This window comes from Pezoporus occidentalis, unplaced genomic scaffold (assembly GCF_034315485.1).
Source record: "Pezoporus occidentalis ecotype Australia unplaced genomic scaffold, CSIRO_AGI_Poc_V1 ctg136, whole genome shotgun sequence".
NCBI classification, from domain to species: Eukaryota; Metazoa; Chordata; class Aves; order Psittaciformes; family Psittacidae; genus Pezoporus; species Pezoporus occidentalis.
This window is the reverse complement of record NW_026913168.1, coordinates 70,217-90,047: the sequence shown is the minus strand read 5'-3', so window position 1 is coordinate 90,047 and position 19,831 is coordinate 70,217. Positions and strand designations below refer to the sequence as shown.

General features: G+C 41.2%; 1 protein-coding gene across 1 annotated transcript in view; it reads right to left on the bottom strand.

Moving 5' to 3' along the window:
* The window catches only part of USP6NL (USP6 N-terminal like), a 72,497-nt gene that overhangs the window by 46,267 nt on the left and 6,399 nt on the right, over nucleotides 1-19,831 (bottom strand). Inside the window, 1 exon segment of the mRNA XM_062609302.1 lies at nucleotides 18,051-18,133. Coding sequence (XP_062465286.1) covers nucleotides 18,051-18,133 — 83 coding nt within the window.

Genomic DNA, 19,831 nt, shown 5'->3' with positions numbered 1-19,831 from the left:
TTCACCTGCATCATCTGCAGCTTCTCAGAACACAGGTAAATAGCCAGGTTTCAGCCTCTTTCTGCTCTACAAATGAAGTAACACACCAACAAAACCCTGCCTAAAAGGGACTAAAAAGCAGACACTACATGAAATTCTTTATAAAAGAAAATAATAATCCTACTGTGTTTTGATATTATAAAAAGAATTCCTATCCACATCACTGCAGCTTTCTACAGAGAGGATATTAAACGCCAGTATTTTAGACCTGTATCAAATCTGCACAAAGGTGAAAAACACACCGGGCGAGGCTACAAAAGTAGTTGCTGCTGCAGTCAATGTAAGAACAGTCTGATGGAAAACGCTTGAATTTGATTTGACTTCATTTATTTCATTTAAAAGATGCGGTTTCAGATTCAGAAGTTACAGCTGAATAAAGAAACCCATTTGAATTACTTCATCTAATAGAAAAGTTTGTTCCAATCAACGCGTTTTCTAAGACCACACACACAAAAGTCAAAACTTCCAGTGATCAGCCTAGAAACTTAAAAAAAATGAAAGAGCATTCATAGCATCATAGGCTGGCTTGGGCTGGAACAGACCTTAAAGCTCATCCAGCTCTAACACCTGCCATGGGCAGGGACACCTTCCACTAGAGCAGCTTGCTCCAAGCCCCTGTGTCCAACCTGGCCTTGAACACTGCCAGGGATGGGGCAGCCACAGCTTCTCTGGGCACCCTGTGCCAGCGCCTCAGCACCCTCACAGGGAAGAGCTTCTGCCTAAGAGCTCATCTCAGTCTCCCCTCTGGCAGGTTAAAGCCACTGTGTTCCTTCTGAACAGCATTGCAAAAAGCACAATCTGGTCATTTAGAAGCACTTTTCCAAGTACCTGAAAGTTTTCTTGACAAACAACATCAAAATACAAAAAAATGTGATTAACATCTAACACACTAGAAATAGCCTGTACTCAAGCTGTAAACGCTGTAAGGTTATGGTATTGTGCACACTGCCATATAACTAAACAAACTGATAGCAGGCCCTTCGTATGCCAAACAACAGCTAGAAATTAAGCTTATTTAAACAGAAGTGAAAAAATGTAGCAAAGGGGAAGAAAAAAATTCTATTTATTAATCTGCTTGGGGTGAGCTGTCATTTGTTTTGGTTTTCAGTACAAAGATTGCTAAACTGTTCACTTATTTAGTGCCAGCTGCAGGCACTGTCACCTCACCAGAAGCCTCTCCGACAACAGGACAAATGTACAGCAGCCTCATTCTTCATGGCCCTACAAGATCACGCCAGCAGCTGGCTGCACACACAAGAAGCTCTTTTTCCTCCCATGCCTCCAGCAGCATGCAAGACACCGACACCAATCGGATGGTTCCACATCCCTATAGATTCACACCGGACACCGCAACTCCTCTGCTTAACTGGTATCACTTGACAGGTTATCTTCACATTTCCTAATCTGGCATGGAAGTGAATCACACAAGAAGTTAATCAAATCTCATTTTATCACAAAGAATGAACTGCAATGATTTATTAAGGAGCTGCTCTCTGCTAATTTCATAAGTTAGCATCGATGTACAAACTGAATCTACCCAGCAGTGAAAGAAGGCTCCTTTGTCCTGGGAAGCAGACACCACGTTCCCTCACTAAACTAACCCAGCAGCAAACATCTGACCACATTCCTCATCATTTCTTCAGCTGCACAGCTATGCACTAACACCACATACCTGTGCATTTCCAGCACGGAAATTCCACAGGAGCACATTAAGCCAGCCCCATGGTTTTATTCCCCCTAAATGCTGCTGGCAGCTGAGCACCAGGAAAAGAGCACAGAAGCCAAGCGAGTTGCCACGGGCTGCTCAGTAACTCACTGCACTGGAATGCAGGAGTTCCTGGAGATCTTCCTCTCAGCTAACTAGATCACACTACCTACGCCCATGTACTCACATAGTATTCAAAGCTATCCTGCAAGGACTAAGGAAAAGGCAGAGTGGGCAAACAAACTCTCTCAAACCCCTAAAGATACCTTAAATAAATACATTTCCATTTAGTGTATGTATTTTCTATGCAAAAGAACTTTACAGATTCGTTTTGTAAAAAGGATAAGGTGGGAACAGACACAAAATCAATTCACGTCTATACACCAATGCAATTTTATTGCACCGTTTTCCTTCATAACGATGAACCTTCCCCTTCCTTCCCCAGCCTAGCCAATCCAATACTGTTATACCTTCATTATTTCTTTTAATCCCCAGCCTATGTAAAGTTGTTTTTATCTGTGTACTTTACCATGTAATAATGTGAAGTAGTAAACAATATTAATGTAATATGGCCACATCCTGCCCTAAGATGACTGCTCGACTTCAACAGCTAAAGTAATATTCATGATGGGGATACAGAGAAGATGAGCAGGACTGAGTAATGTGAATAGCTTGGAACCATGCAACACTTGATATGCAAGAGAGGAGTCACAGAGACACCATTTAACTGAACTCATGGAAGTAAGGTCTCACTTAACAGAAACAAAATCTTAACACTGTTCTCCACAAGAAAGAAAGATCCAGACTAGGTAAATTCACCCCCTGAATCACACAGGAATTAAGATTCATTACACATGGAATGCACGTCTGTCCCAGGCACAAGGGCTGCAGCCTCCCACCTGCACGCTGGGCAGCCCACACTGCAACCTAAGGGCAGCTTGAAAGGGCTCCGTCACTGCCAAGCAGCTCTGGTGGTGCAGCATCACGAGAAAGGTCTGAACATGTTGTCTACAGGTTCGTAGCCTTAAACCTGCCTTTGTCATTAACTTCCCTGAACAAACTGGATACTCACTCCACATGAAACAATTCCAAAGACTGTCAGATCTAAGATAAACTTCAGTATGCAAATTTTATGTGCAATAAAACCTCCCATAATTTCAGGCAAACACATACATGATCTGTTGAATTTATCACACACACAAAGACACTAATGCACATAGTTCATTGATCTTTAACACATGTAAGATGTGATGTCAGGCTGGTACATAGTAAAACAGGGATAGAGCAAGATTGGGGCATACTGAGGGATGAATGATCCTCAATCCTGACTTTCAGGAAATCAAAACTTTGATCCCTGGAAGATGTGGTCAGCTTGACTCTATGGGACAGGGTATTTCTCCTTTAGTCAGTCACAGGACTGGCTTTTTAGTAGGGCCAGTAGCTAGAGGACAAAGGGTGATGATTTTAAACTGAAAGAGGGGAGATTCACATGAGGAATAAGTTTTATGATGAGGGTAGTGAAACACTGGAACAAATGTCTAGAGAAGCTGAGGCTGCTCCATCCCTAGAAACATTAAAGGTCAGGTTGGATGGGGCTCTGGGCAACATGACCTAATTGAAGATGTTACTGCTCATGGCAGAGGAGTTGGACTAGGTGACCTTTAAAGGTCCCTTCCAACCTAAGCTACTCAATGATTCAATGAACAGGCACCAAGGCCAAATCCTAACTCAAATAAGGAGCAGGGTCCACATGAAGGAAATGCATTTTTTCATTAGATTATCAGTGATAAATGGATTTTACACCTTGAAGCCTACCACGACGGCTAACACACATTCCCGTGAAGTTTTCAAGATCACTTACAACAAATACTAATCTTAAATGCATAAACATCTGCCACTTCAGAACAGATCTATGGTTCTGACCATTAAGCTGTGCTGTAATCAGCCTCCTGGAGGCTCAAGACTTAACAAGCTTACAGGCAGGCACCCACTACTGCTGTTGGAATCAGTCTCCTTTAAACAGCACTTCGATATATTTGTTCAATATAAACACAAGGAAAGACTTTCTCATATTAATCACTCATTGGATTTATTCTTTTCCTACATTAGTATTTAAATCCCAAATACGTCCCCTGCTGGCTCAAATCACAGCATTTCCCTGCTTCTAGCTTGGCTTAAATAAATTTAAGAAATGCAAAGGCTGCTCTATCAGTTGCAGCTCCAGTTGAGGATGGAAGATGTTTAGTGCAACAATCAGCAGCCTTGAGGTGTTGATAACCCCAGAACTGTAAATTCCAGAGGATCAATTCCATTCTTTACTGCTCCAAGTTATATGAAGCCCGACATCCGATCTTTCATTGGGAAAAAGTGGCAAAAATTGACTGTAATAAACTAAAAACCTTTATGCTGAAGGTTACTTGCCCAAAGAGCTATTACATTCAAAATTTCTATGTAAGTTGTATTTTCATTTCACATAATTTCTATTTCAAAACACCCCACTTGCTTACAAACCCTCTCTACTTGCTGTAGTCTTTCTTATCCCAGAGGGAATTAGGCAATGCACTGTGATGAACTCTGGGGTCCTTTAACCTGAAACACATTGCAGGAATAATTGTGGTATGTGCAAGTCATTATTTAATAAGTCATCTTAATTCAATATTCCTTTACAACTGAACTCACTATAACATGGCTATAAAAAAAACCAAATCATTACAAAACCTGTGGTGCAGTCCCCAGGCAAAACAGCTTCTCAAGCTATTTCTCAGTTGTTTTCTCATGCTGTCTTCACAGTACTACTAAGTGCAATAGCATCACCTTGTATCACTCCATGGCACATTTGAACTGAAAAGCATTTTGAAATCCTATTTGGTGTCACATAGTAAATACAAAGTGGGAAAAGTCTCTTGCAGAACACTTATCTTCATGTTCTCATTGATTTAATCATGTAAAAATAGATGCTGTGTGAACAGTTTTTCATTTGTGACCCATGTAGTGTGTAAATCCATGTGGAAAACACATTTGCTACTACCTGGAATTATTTTGAAAGAATTCTTTACAAATATTGAAAAAATCACTCATCCGTACCATTTTTAAACTTCTACGATCAAGGAATTTGTGAGCAAAACCCACAAAAACATTACTAAAGCATAAAACCCGAAAGCAAGAGTGTCACAAAACAAATTTGTGAAGAGTGATCACACACAGGTAAGATACAAGAAGGAAGGGAATTCGCTTGACAGGTGTCTGAGCAAGAAAAGCTTTAGTACAAATGGAGTTGTTTTGCCGTACAATACAGAACTCAGATTATTGTGTAACAAATTGCAGCAATATTTCAGTACTGTGACAGTAAATGTAAATCTTCCCAAGTATGAGTAGTTTTTAGGCTGTGTAATTTGTCAGAAATGAGTTGTAGGAGCAATATCTTTACTAGACAAAAAAACCCCAGCATCATCACACTGAGAAACCAATTCTACAACAATAAACACACTGACCAGGTGAGCGTTTAGGTCTTAGGTCTGCCAGCCTTTTGGTGTCTGACAGCACATAAAACAAGCAGTATGGGTAGTTATAACAGTGCTTTGCAATAGAGTAACGCCTTATTTTTTATATATATGTGTGTGTGTATATATATATCTGTAAATGTACACACACAGAGAGGCATATATACATATAAAAAAAAACATACTGTTTCCAGGTAGCTTTTACAGCCTCCTGCCATAGAATATCCACACCGATCTTTGTTCTGAAGTCAGCTGAAAAGTGCTTCACAATCACCTTACAGGAGGAAAGATATCCAAGACTAATAGTGCAATTCACAGGGCACACAGCATTGTTACTTCTAATGAATATTTCCATGTCTGAATTATGTCCCAAGATGGGCTGCAAAGCAAACTGTACTCCAAAGTCAACTGAAAAAAAACATTAATCATTTTAAGTAGAAACAACCAATATTTCAATGTCATGCCTTCCTCTAGACCCATGATTAAGTTATTCTGCTCTTTATAGCACAGACCTAAAGCACACCTGAGCACTGAATTCAGATCCTTTAGTCCAAACAAGTCAATTTTCAGAAGAGCTCCGATTATGATTGCTTTAATCTTCCAACCTTTGAGTGGAAATTAAAGGCAATACTGGCATTTACAAAATAAATAATACAGAAGATTTCTGAAAATATTAAGGGGAAGGTAAGAAAGCTGGTTTTTAAACTAAATGATGATGTTCCTCAGATAAAATTTTAGGGAACACTTCCTTCTTTCCATTACACATTTTACTTCAAGCAAGCTGCTCTAGTGGAAGGTGTCCCTGCCTGTGGCAGGGGGTTGGAACTGGAAGAGCTTTAAGGTCCCTTCCAACCCAAACCATTTAATTCTGTGATTCTACTTACATAACTCCCAATTTTGACCGTATGTGTCTATCAAAATAACTGGGGCTCTGCTGCTGTAATCATCCACTTTGAATTTTCAGTGAATAACCTCTGCACAGTATGGGGGTGGTGACTCCAGCAGATTAGAAGCGGCTTGCAGAAGTTCGGTTAAAATTCATAAGCAAGCCAAAGCAATTAATTAACATACGGATAAGCCAAAGTGATATCCCACAATATAATTACCAGGAAATATGCTGCAAGAAAGGATTTAATGCTGGCAAAAGATTGAACTGCATGCGATTATGTGACTAGGTTTAATCATAATTGTTATTTCTGGATTCAGTGGATGTTGCTGCCGATGCACACAGCACAGTGCCATGAACATATAGCTCCTGTCCAGAAAGACTCAAGTAATGCATATTCTCAGAGAGAAAAGAAAATCCAACTGAATCTCAAAGTGATGCCTTTTTAGTAAAGTACTTTCCTGTTTGGGGAAGATAACTTCAGTGTAAGTTTTTATTGTCAATATTAAAAGTGATCAAGAAATCCATAGAAAATATACCTATAGCTTTGCTGCCACATGCTAACATACATGCTTTCTTGGGTCTTTAGTAAAAGACACATTCTAGATGCAAACTTAAAAGTTTTCCCAGCTTGGAATCAAAAAAAACCTTTGAGAAAATCTATAATCTGCCTAACTGAACAGCAGCATTTTTAATGATTTCTGATAACACTTTAATTGGACATATACAGACACAGAGGTTAAAAACGTCTTCTCGTAACCATATAAATTAGTCTAAGCTACCTTAAAACTCCCAAGAGGCTAAGAGGCAAATGACAAAGAATGAATCTCTTTGCCTTCCAATTTATACTTGATAAATAAATGCCTAAAACATCTAGGATTTCTTCCTAAAGCACATGTGTGTGTGCATGCACACACATGCACACACACATATATATATATTGATTTTTAAGTACTGCTTGAAGGTTAGTTACTGTGCAGATCACTTACACTATATATTAATAGCAATTGAAGACTTATATGTTGGCAGCTTCATCTGTATTAAAATTCATGTGCTATGCAAAGCATATTCCAACATAAATTAACTAAGCTGGTAGTGCTCCAGCAATATATATTTGTTCACTGCTGAAGCTCAATGTCCCTATGCTTGCTTCTCTTATGAAATAACCTTCTCCAGTCTAAAATTCCCCTTTGGTGGGTCTTTCAGCTGGGTTGAGAGAAGCAGCATCTTTGTACTTGTGAAAAGTGTTGCCCCAGACCTCTTTTAGCACTCTCAGTAATCAAGGCCAGTGAAGCACACTCTGGCCATCCCCGATGTTCACTTACTTTAATCTTCTATAAATTCTAAATATAGTAGGAAATATATGTGGTAATAACGATTATGGTAAATCCTTACATTTTAGGGCTTCAGCAGTAACTCAAAATGAGTGTGTATAGCTTTATGTGTGTTGTATAAATTAAATCACATTACCATATTCAAGCGTTCTTTCAGTTGTGCTACTTAAAAACTCTTTTCATAAACGGAAGTAGTTCATGAATTCCTAGTACATGATGGGTGATCTTTTACTCACATCAAGTAGCAGCAGCTGGTAACAAAACCATGCTATTTGTCCTTAGTTGGCAGAATTACCCTGCAGCTTACTTCTGTGTTTGCAATCGAGTCTGCAGGGCTGCATTCACCTCATTTCTTTCTGCATCTGCAGTGGATTGCTGAAGTGACAGCCTGGAGTAACTCAGCTGGATTTCAAATTCAAATTTCAACTCTAGTCCTGAGAACAAGCTCAAGAAATGGCTGCAGTGGTGACACAGGGTTGGGGGGAAAATCCATGCATCTGACTACATCTATTGCAAAATAAGACACAGATTTAAGGAAGCAGTTGCAGGGAATTGCCATGCACATCTCGTGCTCATAGAAGGAAGTTCAAATTTACCGATGCAAAGGAAAGGATTGAAATGCAACCACCACCACAACTGGAGACAAATGCAGAGAGCAAACTTCATTACCCGTCAGGGAAGCAAAGCTGTGAACTGAAACAGTCAGAATGGATTATGAGTAATTTCTGAGTTCTGAATCCAAATTACTAATCCAAGAAAATCGAGAAAATGACCATGAGCCGGCTTCAGTGTGTGCTCACAGCCCAGAAACCAACCGTATCCTGGGCTGCATCAAAAGGAGCGTGACCAGCAGGTCCAAGGAGGTGATCCTGCCCCTCTGCTCTGCTCTTGTGAGACCTCACTTGGAGCATTGTGTGCAGTTCTGGTGTCCTCAACATAAAAAGGACATGGAACTGTTGGAACAAGTCCAGAGGAGGCCACAAGGATGATCAGGGGCTGGAGCACATCCTGTATGAAGACAGGCTGAGAAAGTTGGGGCTGTTCAGCCTGGAGAAGAGAAGGCTGCGTGGAGACCTCATAGCAGCTTGCAGTATCTGAAGGGGGCCTATAGGGATGCTGGGGAGGGACTCTTCATTAGGGACTGTAGTGATAGGACAAGGGGTAACGGGTTAAAACTTAAACAGGGGAAGTTTAGATTGGATATAAGGAGGAAATTCTTTCCTGTGAGGGTGCTGAGGCACTGGAATGGGTTGCCCAGGGAGGTTGTGAATGCTCCATCCCTGGCAGTGTTCAAGACCAGGTTGGACGAGGCCTTGGGCGAGATGGTTTAGTGTGAGGTGTCCCTTCCCATGGCAGGGGGGTTGGAACTTGACGATCTTAAGGTCCTTTCCAACCCTAACTATTCTATGATTCTATAAAACTTCCACTTCTTTCCTTAAATAACATCCTCGGTGCACATAAGGGCATAACAAAAGAATATTAAATAGAGCTGAAATTTGTGTTTGGGTTAGGTTTTTTTTAAAACAGCATTTCCTCAGTATGTTGATTAGCAATGGATATTCTAGAGCAAAATCAGTCCAGGGAAGCGTGTCACATACCAGCAGGCAGAATCCACTGCACACAATGCAAAACTACAGTGGAGTTTTCACAGTAAATCTGTGTAATGCCACATGAAAAAATCCATGCAAAGTGAGGCATATCCATGTGTTTGGTAAAAAAGAGAATTAAGAGAAACACAACTTCTCCAACGTCCAAGATCTGTGTATATATATATATATATATATATATTTAATACAGATTTGTCTTTGGCAGCTGACAGAGGCTGAACTTGGCACACTTTTCTCCCAAGGGAGGGAAGAGTTAAGCAACTCTCCTGACAAGTAGGTCTGACCCTGTCTCACAAAGTTGAGAAGAAAAGAGGAGGAGAGGAAAATGACAGCCAAGTCCCTCCTGAATGACCAAAGCAGATAAAAATGAAGAAGATTTGCATTTATGATTGACCTGTTAAGAATAAACATTTCACTGCTCTTTTGCCACATCACTGTATCACTACTTAATGTGTTTGGCAGTACCTCCTGTGACTAGAAAATTAAGGATAGTGGCTGGGTGTCACTATGAACAAGAACTCTGCAACTCTCCTTAGAGCTCTTTCCTTAAGCTTTGATGTGCCAACTTTTCTACTGAAAATTGAAATGAAAGTTAAACAAAACCCCATCTTTTCGAATACTACTTTGATTATTACCAAGTTACAGCTCCTACACTTTTTTCCTTAATTTCTATTACCAAGACCTTTTGGCATTGCAGCAGAAGTGTGTTTGCCACCTAGAACACTCAGAGACCAATCCTTACATCTGCTACCTGGAGAGACTTCAACTGTGTACCTACTCCAGTCACCAGGGTTAGCTGTGTAGGAGTTACTGTTCTTGGACACGCGATGTGACAGGCACGCTGTAGAAAGTAATAAGGAATGCACAAAGACTATTTTAGAGACAAGGACTATTTTCTAGCAATGCAATGTATAAATAAGCAAGAAACAGAATGAGAAGACAACCAGTTGCTCATCATATTGCTCCCTATTAAAAGCTTAGGGGCAAAATAATAATACTGGAAAAAGAAAAATCAATAGCTTCATTTGGGGACATTTAATGGAGGATCTCACAAGTTTTCACTTAGCTCTCCAGATTTTTGCTCCCCTGCATGCTGCAGAAATACATTACAGAGCTGATAAAAATGCAACACATTTTAGCCAGCAAAGAGTTTGATGAGAAGAGCAGGTAGGCCTCTACCTTAGCAGAAGAAAGAATAAATGAACTCTGCTACTTGAAAAGAGCCTCTGGCAACACAATAATCTTCATCAGCAAACTATTCTAAAAGCATGTTGACTGCTTTAATACTCATGGGATAAAGAATGAGTCAGGTTCTCAGCTGCTGTAAATTGGTACAAATCCATCAAAATCAGCACAGAGCTACTGTAAGAGCAGTACAAGAATCTAACCCAAATATCTAAGAGAGCTTCATGAATTGAGGCTGGGGAAACCACAGCTGTATTTCTACCAGTTAGACTTTTACTGTGCATCTTTTCCTTCAGTAGGAAAAGAAAAACAAAGCTCACAAAAACAACCTTGAAGAATAAACCTCCAATCTGTCCAACGTCACTGCGCTGAACCCTGGGTATTTATCAACACAAGAGCATCTGCCACACTGCACATGCATCCATAGTTCTCACTTCTTGAACAGGTAGCAAAGAAAAGCATATTCAAGCTGAATCACCCAACATCAGACCATAAACCCTGACAATACTGGTTATTGCTACAAGACAGTAACTATTAATACAAGTTAACAGAGACCTTGGTAATAACAAGACCTGAAAAGAATTCATATCATGCAGGTTAGAGAAATGGAAGCCTTTAAAATAATGATGCCATGGCAGGTTTTGATTTTCACAGCTCTTTATGGGAAGTTAACAGGACAGTGCAGCTGATGGCGTTCAGCAGTGAAGGGTGCAAAGCAAAAATGCCTTGAAAAGTTGCAGAAAATAAATTGTTGCTGCTTCTTATTTCTACATTGTACCTGCTGAGTTGTGAACAATTACAACACTTCGCACAATGCATTAGTCAGCGTATGTTAGTCATGATCTATGTTTCCCAATGGAGAGTAGTAAAAATTGGCCTTGAGCTGTACCTGCCCTGAATTCTGAAAAGCAATGCTATTTTCTTGAGCATACAAAGGCACAACTATGGTCTTAAAAAGTCTTATTGTAAGAGAAGGCTGAACATCTCCCTCACAGCTGGGTAGGACAGATGATTAAAAGAATCAAACAAGAATATACACATAAGAAAATAAAAGCTAACTTCAATACAAGATAATAAAAGACCGGATAATATCAACCTTTTTGCTAGCTAAAAAGGGATATTTTTATTTCTTTAATGCTTTTTGCTCGGTCACTATCTGATGAAGGACTGAAATCACAAGTTCTGACAGGTACCAAATAAATGATCCCAGCTAACATCTCACCCTCAACAGGAAATGACTTCGAGATTTCAGTACAAAGCAGCACAGAACCTGGCAGTACACTGAACTGGAGCACACTGGTGTGGAGACTTCAGTAAAGCAAGACACCTTTTAGATGTCTGGATTAGCTTTATCATTTAAATTTCATCTATTTTAAATTATTATGATATTTACATTAACTGCTAGCTTTCTGTGCCACCCTAGGAAGACAATGAGGCCACGGGGCTTATCCTGCTGACTTTTGCCCTGGTGCTGAAAGAGGCTCAGCTCTTTAAACATGCAACTGGTGTTGACCTTTGGAGTTGCAAAATGCTGCTTGCAGCTTCTGCCCTAGTTCAGAAACACGTACAAAGTTTAGGCTGGTTTGCAAACCTCCATCAGCCAATGCTCTTGTGGCCATTCAACCTTAATATTATATGGAAGGGAGGAGAAGGAATAAAGCATCCAGTTCCTACCCCTGCCACGGGCAGGGACACCTTCCAGTAGAGCAGCTTGCTCCAAGCCCCTGTGTCCAACCTGGCCTTGAACACTGCCAGGGATGGGGCAGCCACAGCTTCTCTGGGCACCCTGGGCCAGCGCCTCAGCACCCTCACAGGGAAGAGCTTCTGCCTAAGAGCTCATCTCAGTCTCCCCTCGGGCAGGTTAAAGCCATTCCCCTTGGCCTGTCCCTACAGGCCCTTGTCCAAAGACCCTCCTCCAGCTTTCCTGCAGCCCCTTTAGGCACTGGAGCTGCTCTAAGGTCTCCCCTTCAGGAGCCTTCTCTTCTCCAGGCTGAACCAGCCCAGCTCTCGCAGCCTGGCTCCAGAGCAGAGCTGCTCCAGCCCTCTGATAAATACAAGGATACAGTCATGAAAACTTATCTTTAAATATGTGCTTCAATTATGTTATTTATTTACAAAATATTTACTGTCATTTGGATTTATTCTTTTCTCTTATTAAGACCTTCAATAATTTTCTAACTAGAGAAATGATTCATGAGTGTCACTTCTAAATAGACAAATTGATACAGATATTATTATTTAAAACGTAGGCTAAAAAAAAAACCCAACTTTTATTACTTTACTAGGAGTAGTAGGGAACTTGCCACGACCCAGGAATAATGGATTAATTCTAGTAGCTTTTTTTAACCGTCCCAAAGCAGTATTAAATCAGCTAAAGAATTTAAGGAGGGGGAAATCCCAGATCCCAAGGCATTGCTGGAATGTCTCCTACGAGCTTCAAGACATTCCAGTTCCCTTAGGTTGTTTCCCTGAAGTTATTCCCTTATCAAGGGCTGTTGCCAGAAAAACTGCAAACAGAAGTATCTACAAAGTAAAGTTTCTACAAAAGAACAGTCCACAGTGCAGAGATTAAGAACATCTATGGGACAATTTACAACAAGATGTGACACAAAGAAACTGCTTGTGGGGTGCAGTGTTTGGTTTTCTGGGGGAGGAGGGTACCAACTACATTCCATCTTTTTCCTTTCCAAAACAGCTGAAACAGTTTTTGTTATGACTATCTGAAGTGATCTGAGGCACTTCTCTCATTCCTAAAATACTTGATTGAAAAAGTCATCTGTGATAGACTAAGGCTTATCTGAGTGCTGCAGTGGTCCCCAGGGATGGCCTGCTGGACCTCCACCAACTGCAGGTATAGAACAAACTATTCAACAGGTGCAGTTTCAAGCATGGAGTTACCAAAACACTATCACACTGTATATACAGACACTGGTGCTGGATTTTCTGGAGGGAAAATCTGTTCCTTTTAAAAAGCGTATTTGCACATCAGCCCCATTCTTCAGTATTCTTACACTATAATGTGAAATCAGGTTTTTTTACTGGAAAATAAGCTGTATTAAATAAGGACCATGCCTGAAAGTTGTGAGTAGGGATGTTGCTGCCTCATTTTAAGAGGAAAACAAACATTTTTAGGATTACAGGTAAGCACAATGCACTGGAAGAAATACTGAGCTGCTGCTCTCTCAAGACTCTTGTGGTCATGACTAAGATGAGACTAAGAGCTCCCTGACATGGGCTACACCTACATAAATGTAAGTGAAGAGTAACATTTTAATAGCCATTATTCCATGTGGCGACTCTGAGGAAGACCAACAGCATTTGACAGAAACAAGCCTGCATCAATTAAGATGAACAACACTAATGGAATTAATACTGTATGAGATGGCACCGAGATGACTCAATGCTACTTCACCTGCCTTGTACTGCTTTACAAATTGAGATCAGAAGAACAGGGTTGGAAGTCCTGCACTGGAAAGCACGAACAGCCATCAGCTGGGACCAGGTGGCACACAGACAGCATAATCTCAGGTACAAGGCAGCACATCAGCATCCAAAACATGGCTCTCAGAACTGATCTGTCCCCTCAGAGTCATTCAGGACCTCTGAGACTCTGAAATGGCCCTTTTTTCCCTTGGAAAACAGTGCACTGAAAGCACCACATTCAGCTCAGGGGGCAACAATGTAAGAAAAACATGGACCTGATGGAGAGAGTCCAAAGAAAGGCCATGGAGATGCTGCAAGGGCTGGAGCAGCTCTCATCTGGAGACAGGCTGAGAGAGCTGGGCTGGGTTAGCCTGGAGAAGAGAAGGCTCCAGGGAGACCTCAGAGCAGTACCTAAAGGGGCCAAAAAGAAAGCTTGCGAGGGACTTTGTACCGAGGTCTTAGGGATAGGACAAGGGGAATGGCTTTAAGATGAAAGAGGGGAGATTTAGATTAGGTATTAGAAGAAATTCACACAATAACCTTTGTGGGACAGAGCCATGACCTGCCCTGTGCCAGTCATGGCTGCTCCAGCCAGGCCCAAAACAGCTGCAACCAACCCAACATGTGCCAAAGCCTCAGTTAGTTGGAGGAACCCATGATGCCTCTACTAAAAACATAACTCTAAATGCATGGCAGCTGCTAGATGCAGGTGAAATGGAGAGATGTGGGGAGAAGCGGAAGAGACACCTGGAAGGAGATGTGGTCTTAGAGGAGGCATGCTGTGCCAGGGTAGAGAACACCTCCAAGGGGTCTGCAGCCCAGATGAGATCCAGGCTGGGGCACCAGAAAGACATAAGCAGCAGCAGACCAGAACAAGTAAGAAACCAGGAAAAGCAGGAAGAAGCCCTTTCATACAAGACCTTGACCCCTGCACTGCCTGTTGCCTCACCAAAGAAACTGGGGTGAGCCAAGGGTGACCCACAGCAAAAAGCAAAGGAAGTTTGTCCTGGAGGCAGAGGGGAGAGAGGTATTCCCCCTAGGTGTCCATTAACATTTGATGTTTTGGGGTGTCTCTGTATCCAAACCAGCAATCAGAATATTGTGTTATTTGGCAATAAATTGAATTATGTAAAAATTCCCCATGTTGAGACTGGTTTGCCCACAACACCATATGGCTTAAACAAACCATGACGACCACCACTTCCTTACAGCCTCTCAAAAACAGTAATTGCTAAGGCCAAGCTTTCTACATTTCAGCCAGTAATGAGATTTTAACTCATTCTGGTTCATGCATGCCTCTCAAATACAACTGATGAGCTACTCCACTGAAAACATACCCATTTGAATTTAGTCCCACTGACAGAACTTCTCATAGGTGCATTTTGTTTCATATAATCTTGTCTTCAGCATCTCAAGAGACAGACAGCTCCCCATGGTGCTATTTCACAGCTTAGCATGTTTGCTGGAACCTTCTCCTCATATCCAACTTCCCTTTATTCATTTCAAGTAACTCTCATTGTTATAATGCTGTGGTAATTCTCACTGAACTTATTTTCTTCTTCTCTAAATTCACTAGGTATTAACTCAGCTTGGTTTTAAATAGCTATTTTAATAAGCCATCCACACACCAATTTCCTTTTAATATCCAAAGTCGACCAGAACTTCCACATTCATTGACATACTTGCAAAATAAAAGCACTACAGTGAACAAATTGTGCTCTTAAGGCAGCAGCTATTAAAAATTTCAGACAGTGCTAGGTAAAGATGGTCCTAACTATTACAGACAATAAATAGTACAAGAATTAGAATTGACCAAAGTTGCCACATATTTCACCTGCTGGTATTAAATGACTGTTACCCTTAAGGCGAGATATTTCACCTGAAGAGAAATGTCCTATTTCCAACCACTAGCAATTTCTATATCGGTCCATAGAAAGGCACCTTCCCTCTGCTACTCAGTATGCTCTCAGAGGAAAAACCTAAACAGCTTTACCCACTGCTATTGGAATGGCAGGAAGACAGTAAGAGCACATCTTCAGGATCCCCCAGTTCACTGATTCTCAGTTGGGCACACAAATAAGGACGCTGGGACACCAGAAGAGTAGCAGACCTAAACCAAAACTACTCTTTGTCTTCAGTGGCAAGCTACACAAGCAGCTTGAGTGCTTCATCCCATCAAACTTATCTTCTCTAACCTATCAGCAACCAACTGAACCAACTGAATGTACCTACACAGAGCCCAGGAAAGCTGCAGATGGGACACAACCAAGGAGAAAGAAGCTTGTAAACTACTGACACTAATCAAGGCCTAATGTACTTGAGAAAACAGGCCCTAATTTTCCATCAGGTTCCCCACATCCAACAGCATTCTGATACAAAAGACCATTTCCAGCTACTTAATATTTTAAGATGTCAGTGTAAACAAGATTACAAATTATTACAGATCTCAAGTTTCATGCAGCCCCCCAATTCTCCATGTGCATCAGCCTGTTTGTTAACTTACACTGTAAGCACCTGACACACAGGTTGTGGGGAATTACAGCTCTCCCGGATGATAACGTTTGAGGCTTTTGGTACACCACACCTTAGTTTCAAAGTCTCAGAAGAACAGGAGTTTCTTTCATAAACAGCAGATTGCACACAGTCAGCAGTGTACATGCAGTGTACATGAACCCAGACCACAGTGAATATCTACAGTGCAATATAAATTGTCTTCTCGGAGAAAGACAGTTGATATGCTTATTCTAATTATAGAGCTCCTATTAGGAGAGGTTTTATTTCTCAGGAAAATAAAAGCATCAGTTGCAATGAATTTGCTTTAAAGAATCACAAAGCGGTCTTGATGGTAGTCTCAGGTGAAATCTGACTCAGGAAAAGACATCAATTAGCACAGGAACAAGAAATATACAATTAATGAAGAGACAGAGTATAATTAATCTCTCAAATTTCATCCCCTGAAGTTGACTAGAGAGAGAATTTGTGCACTGGTGACTAGAGACATTACTAGGGAGGAAGTAGTCTAACAATTAAGTTCCATCTATCCTGTCCCATCACAAGAACAACTGCAGATGCCCACTGGAGCTTGAAGTTACAGCAAGAGCAGCAGGGAAACAGGTACACATCAGTTTGCCATTCAGCATAACTCCATAACTGCATCTCAAATGTATCACAGAACTGGAGCCATGAAATGTGAGACTCCTGAAAACTGACTGCAGCAGCAACTGGAGCAGACATGAATAATATTCTTCCATGCCTAAGATATAAAAAGGCAAATATCATAATATAAGTAAGAGGAAAAGTTGAGTTCATAAGGATACCAAAATCAATAACTCCACTTGCAAATCTGAAGGCCTGATTCAATTTCCACTGAAGTCAGTGCTGAACTTAAGAGTGGCTTCAATTACTTTTGCACATGCAGTTCTTCTGACATCCACTCTCCATGAAGCATCCCTGCAACTGCAGCTACACCAGACAGTGGCACTGCAGCTGCAGATTACCAATACAAAGACCTCTCTGTGTGAAACAGAATGTTTGGGGGTCACACACCAAATTAACTCACTGTGATAAAGCAAAGGCTGTCTACAGGTAAAGACTGCTTTAACTGACAGCTTATAAAAATAACAGCACAGAAGGGGATCCCCCAAAAACACACACACTCTCTCCCCTCTCCCCCATTACTGTAAAAGTACATCGTTATTACTAAGTTTTCCACTCACTGCTGATTTTCCTGCATTTTAACTGCCCTTCATGTATTCAAACACCAATGCTGAAGAATGGTGGAGAACATCGAGTAGATATTACCAAAAGCAGCAAGTCAGCTTGCATTCAGTTCCTGCCAGTTGGATATTTACATCTGCCAACCTCAACAGTCCTAATACTATCTAATACTCTCATCTTCTATTTGCCAGAGACAGAGATCATTTGTTAGAAAGGAGGTACCCACACGGTCACTGGATCTTCATTCTGGCATTTTCTGACTAAGATACAGCATTAGGTCCCCAATCAGCAGAGACTTCAGTAAGGCTACTAAGCACATGAAGTTAAATGATATTTAGCTTTTAAGGACTGGGATGCACAATTCTTCACATACAACCATTAAGTAACCTTAAATGCGACGGGATTTTTTTTTTTTTAAAGATCAATATTATAACAAAATTTTAAAACTCCTTCTAATAACTTCAACTTTGTCTCTAACACACTTACTTGAAATTAGAATTTTTCTGCAACCCAATTCAGCTTCAAATAGATTTCTTGTAGACTATCAATTTTCATTCCCAAATAAAATACTCAAAACCACTGACACACTAAAAAGTATAAATAATAATAGTAGCAAATTCTTAATCTTATTTTCTTTCCAAGCTTGCTACTTACTGTAGAAACCCAAATCTATCTATGACTTTGTAGAGACGATAGTTAGCATCTTCCCATGGCTCAATCTGCGCACCCTCCCGGCCCTAGAGGGAAAGGGAAACAAAAAAGACCCAAAATGAGTTTTATGACACAGTAAGCTAAAAAACAGATGATTCAACCACTCAAAGACTAATCTTTGGGACACACTTGTAGTAGGATAGAGGAAGGGGAGGAGAACACTAGTCCTAAACTGACCAAGCAAGAAAAAGGAGAGTAGCAAACCCTCCCCCAGCCCCCATGAAGGGTATTTTCATCAGAGGAAATCTCTTTTGGTCACTGCTGTACACAGAGTAAGTTTCAACCACTAATGCCCATGCTGAGCTACAGCAGCTGTCAGACAGAACACAGCACTGAGTTTTCCCTCAATGAAGCATTCACTCATGTTCCTCTGTCTACTCCAATTACCAGTTTTCATAAGACTTGCAGAAATAGACTTTCAGCTATAATTTCTACTGGTATGGGCTACACATAGGTTATGGAGTATGAAGAGAAGCCACCAGCAAACCACAAAATGTATTGGGTTTGTGTGGCAAGGTCTGAGAGCAGGGGGCTATAGGGGTGGTTTTTGTGAGAAGCTGCTAGAAGCTTCCCCCATGTCCAATAGAGCCAGTGCCAGCCTGTGGCCCTGTGGAGAGAGGAGCCCAGGATGGAGCAGGTTTGCTGGCACGACTGGTGACCCCATGGGGGACCCACACTGGAGCAGTTTGCTCCTGGAAGAGTGCACCCATGGAAGGGACCCACACTGGAGCAGTTCATGAAGAACTGCAGCCCATGGGAAGGACTCATGTTGGAGAAGTTCATGGAGGACTGCCTTCCGTGGGAGGGAGCCCACGCTGGAGCAGGGGAAGAGCGTGAGGAGTCCTCCCCTGAGGAGGAAGAAGCAGAAGAAACAACATGTGATGGAATTGATCACAACCCCCATTCCCCATCTCCCTGTGCTGCTCGAAGGGAGGAGAGAGAACTCCAAGTGAGTTAAGCCCAAGAAAAAAGAAGTGGTTTTATTTCTCCTTACCCTACTCTGATTTGATTGATAATAAACTAATTCCCCCAATTTAAGTCTGGTTTTCCCATGATGGTAATTACTGAGTGATCTCTCCTTGTCCTTATCTCAACTCATGAACCTTCTGTTGTATTTTCTCTCCCCTGTCAAGTAGAGGATGGGAGTGACAGAGTGGCTTTGGTGGGCACCTGACGTCCTGCTAGGGTCAACGCACCACAGTTGTGGTTATTAAAAACCCAGAGTCACTCCCTTAAGTGCACACTGTGCAAAGCATTACTACATGCAGCATGTAAAACATTTTATGAACTCAACTTAGAAGCCTAATGCTCAGTGCTCCAGCGACACTTATGAAGTCCATAAGTGTTCCAAGAATATGTGAACACAGAGTAAGCATTCCAGGCATACTCTGTTCTGCGCTCTTACTTGGCAAATGGCTCCAGAAAAAGGATACCTGGGGTATTTCTTCAATTCCTCACAGTAATCTGACAAACAATGCAGTTCACTCATCTTTCAAGTTCTCTGTAATGATTTAACTGTTTCCATTACCATAACCACAAATGTAATAAAAATTAGAGTACCTCAGATCTCACAGATCTACTGAGCATCCCCAAACACCCCAATTTCATTACATCTAATACATTACAATACCTTAAAATAGCCCCACAGCAACTTGCCATGCACCTGAAAAATGAGTTGATTCAGTCCTTATCCAGAATGTCCCCCATGGATGGAAAACTTAATT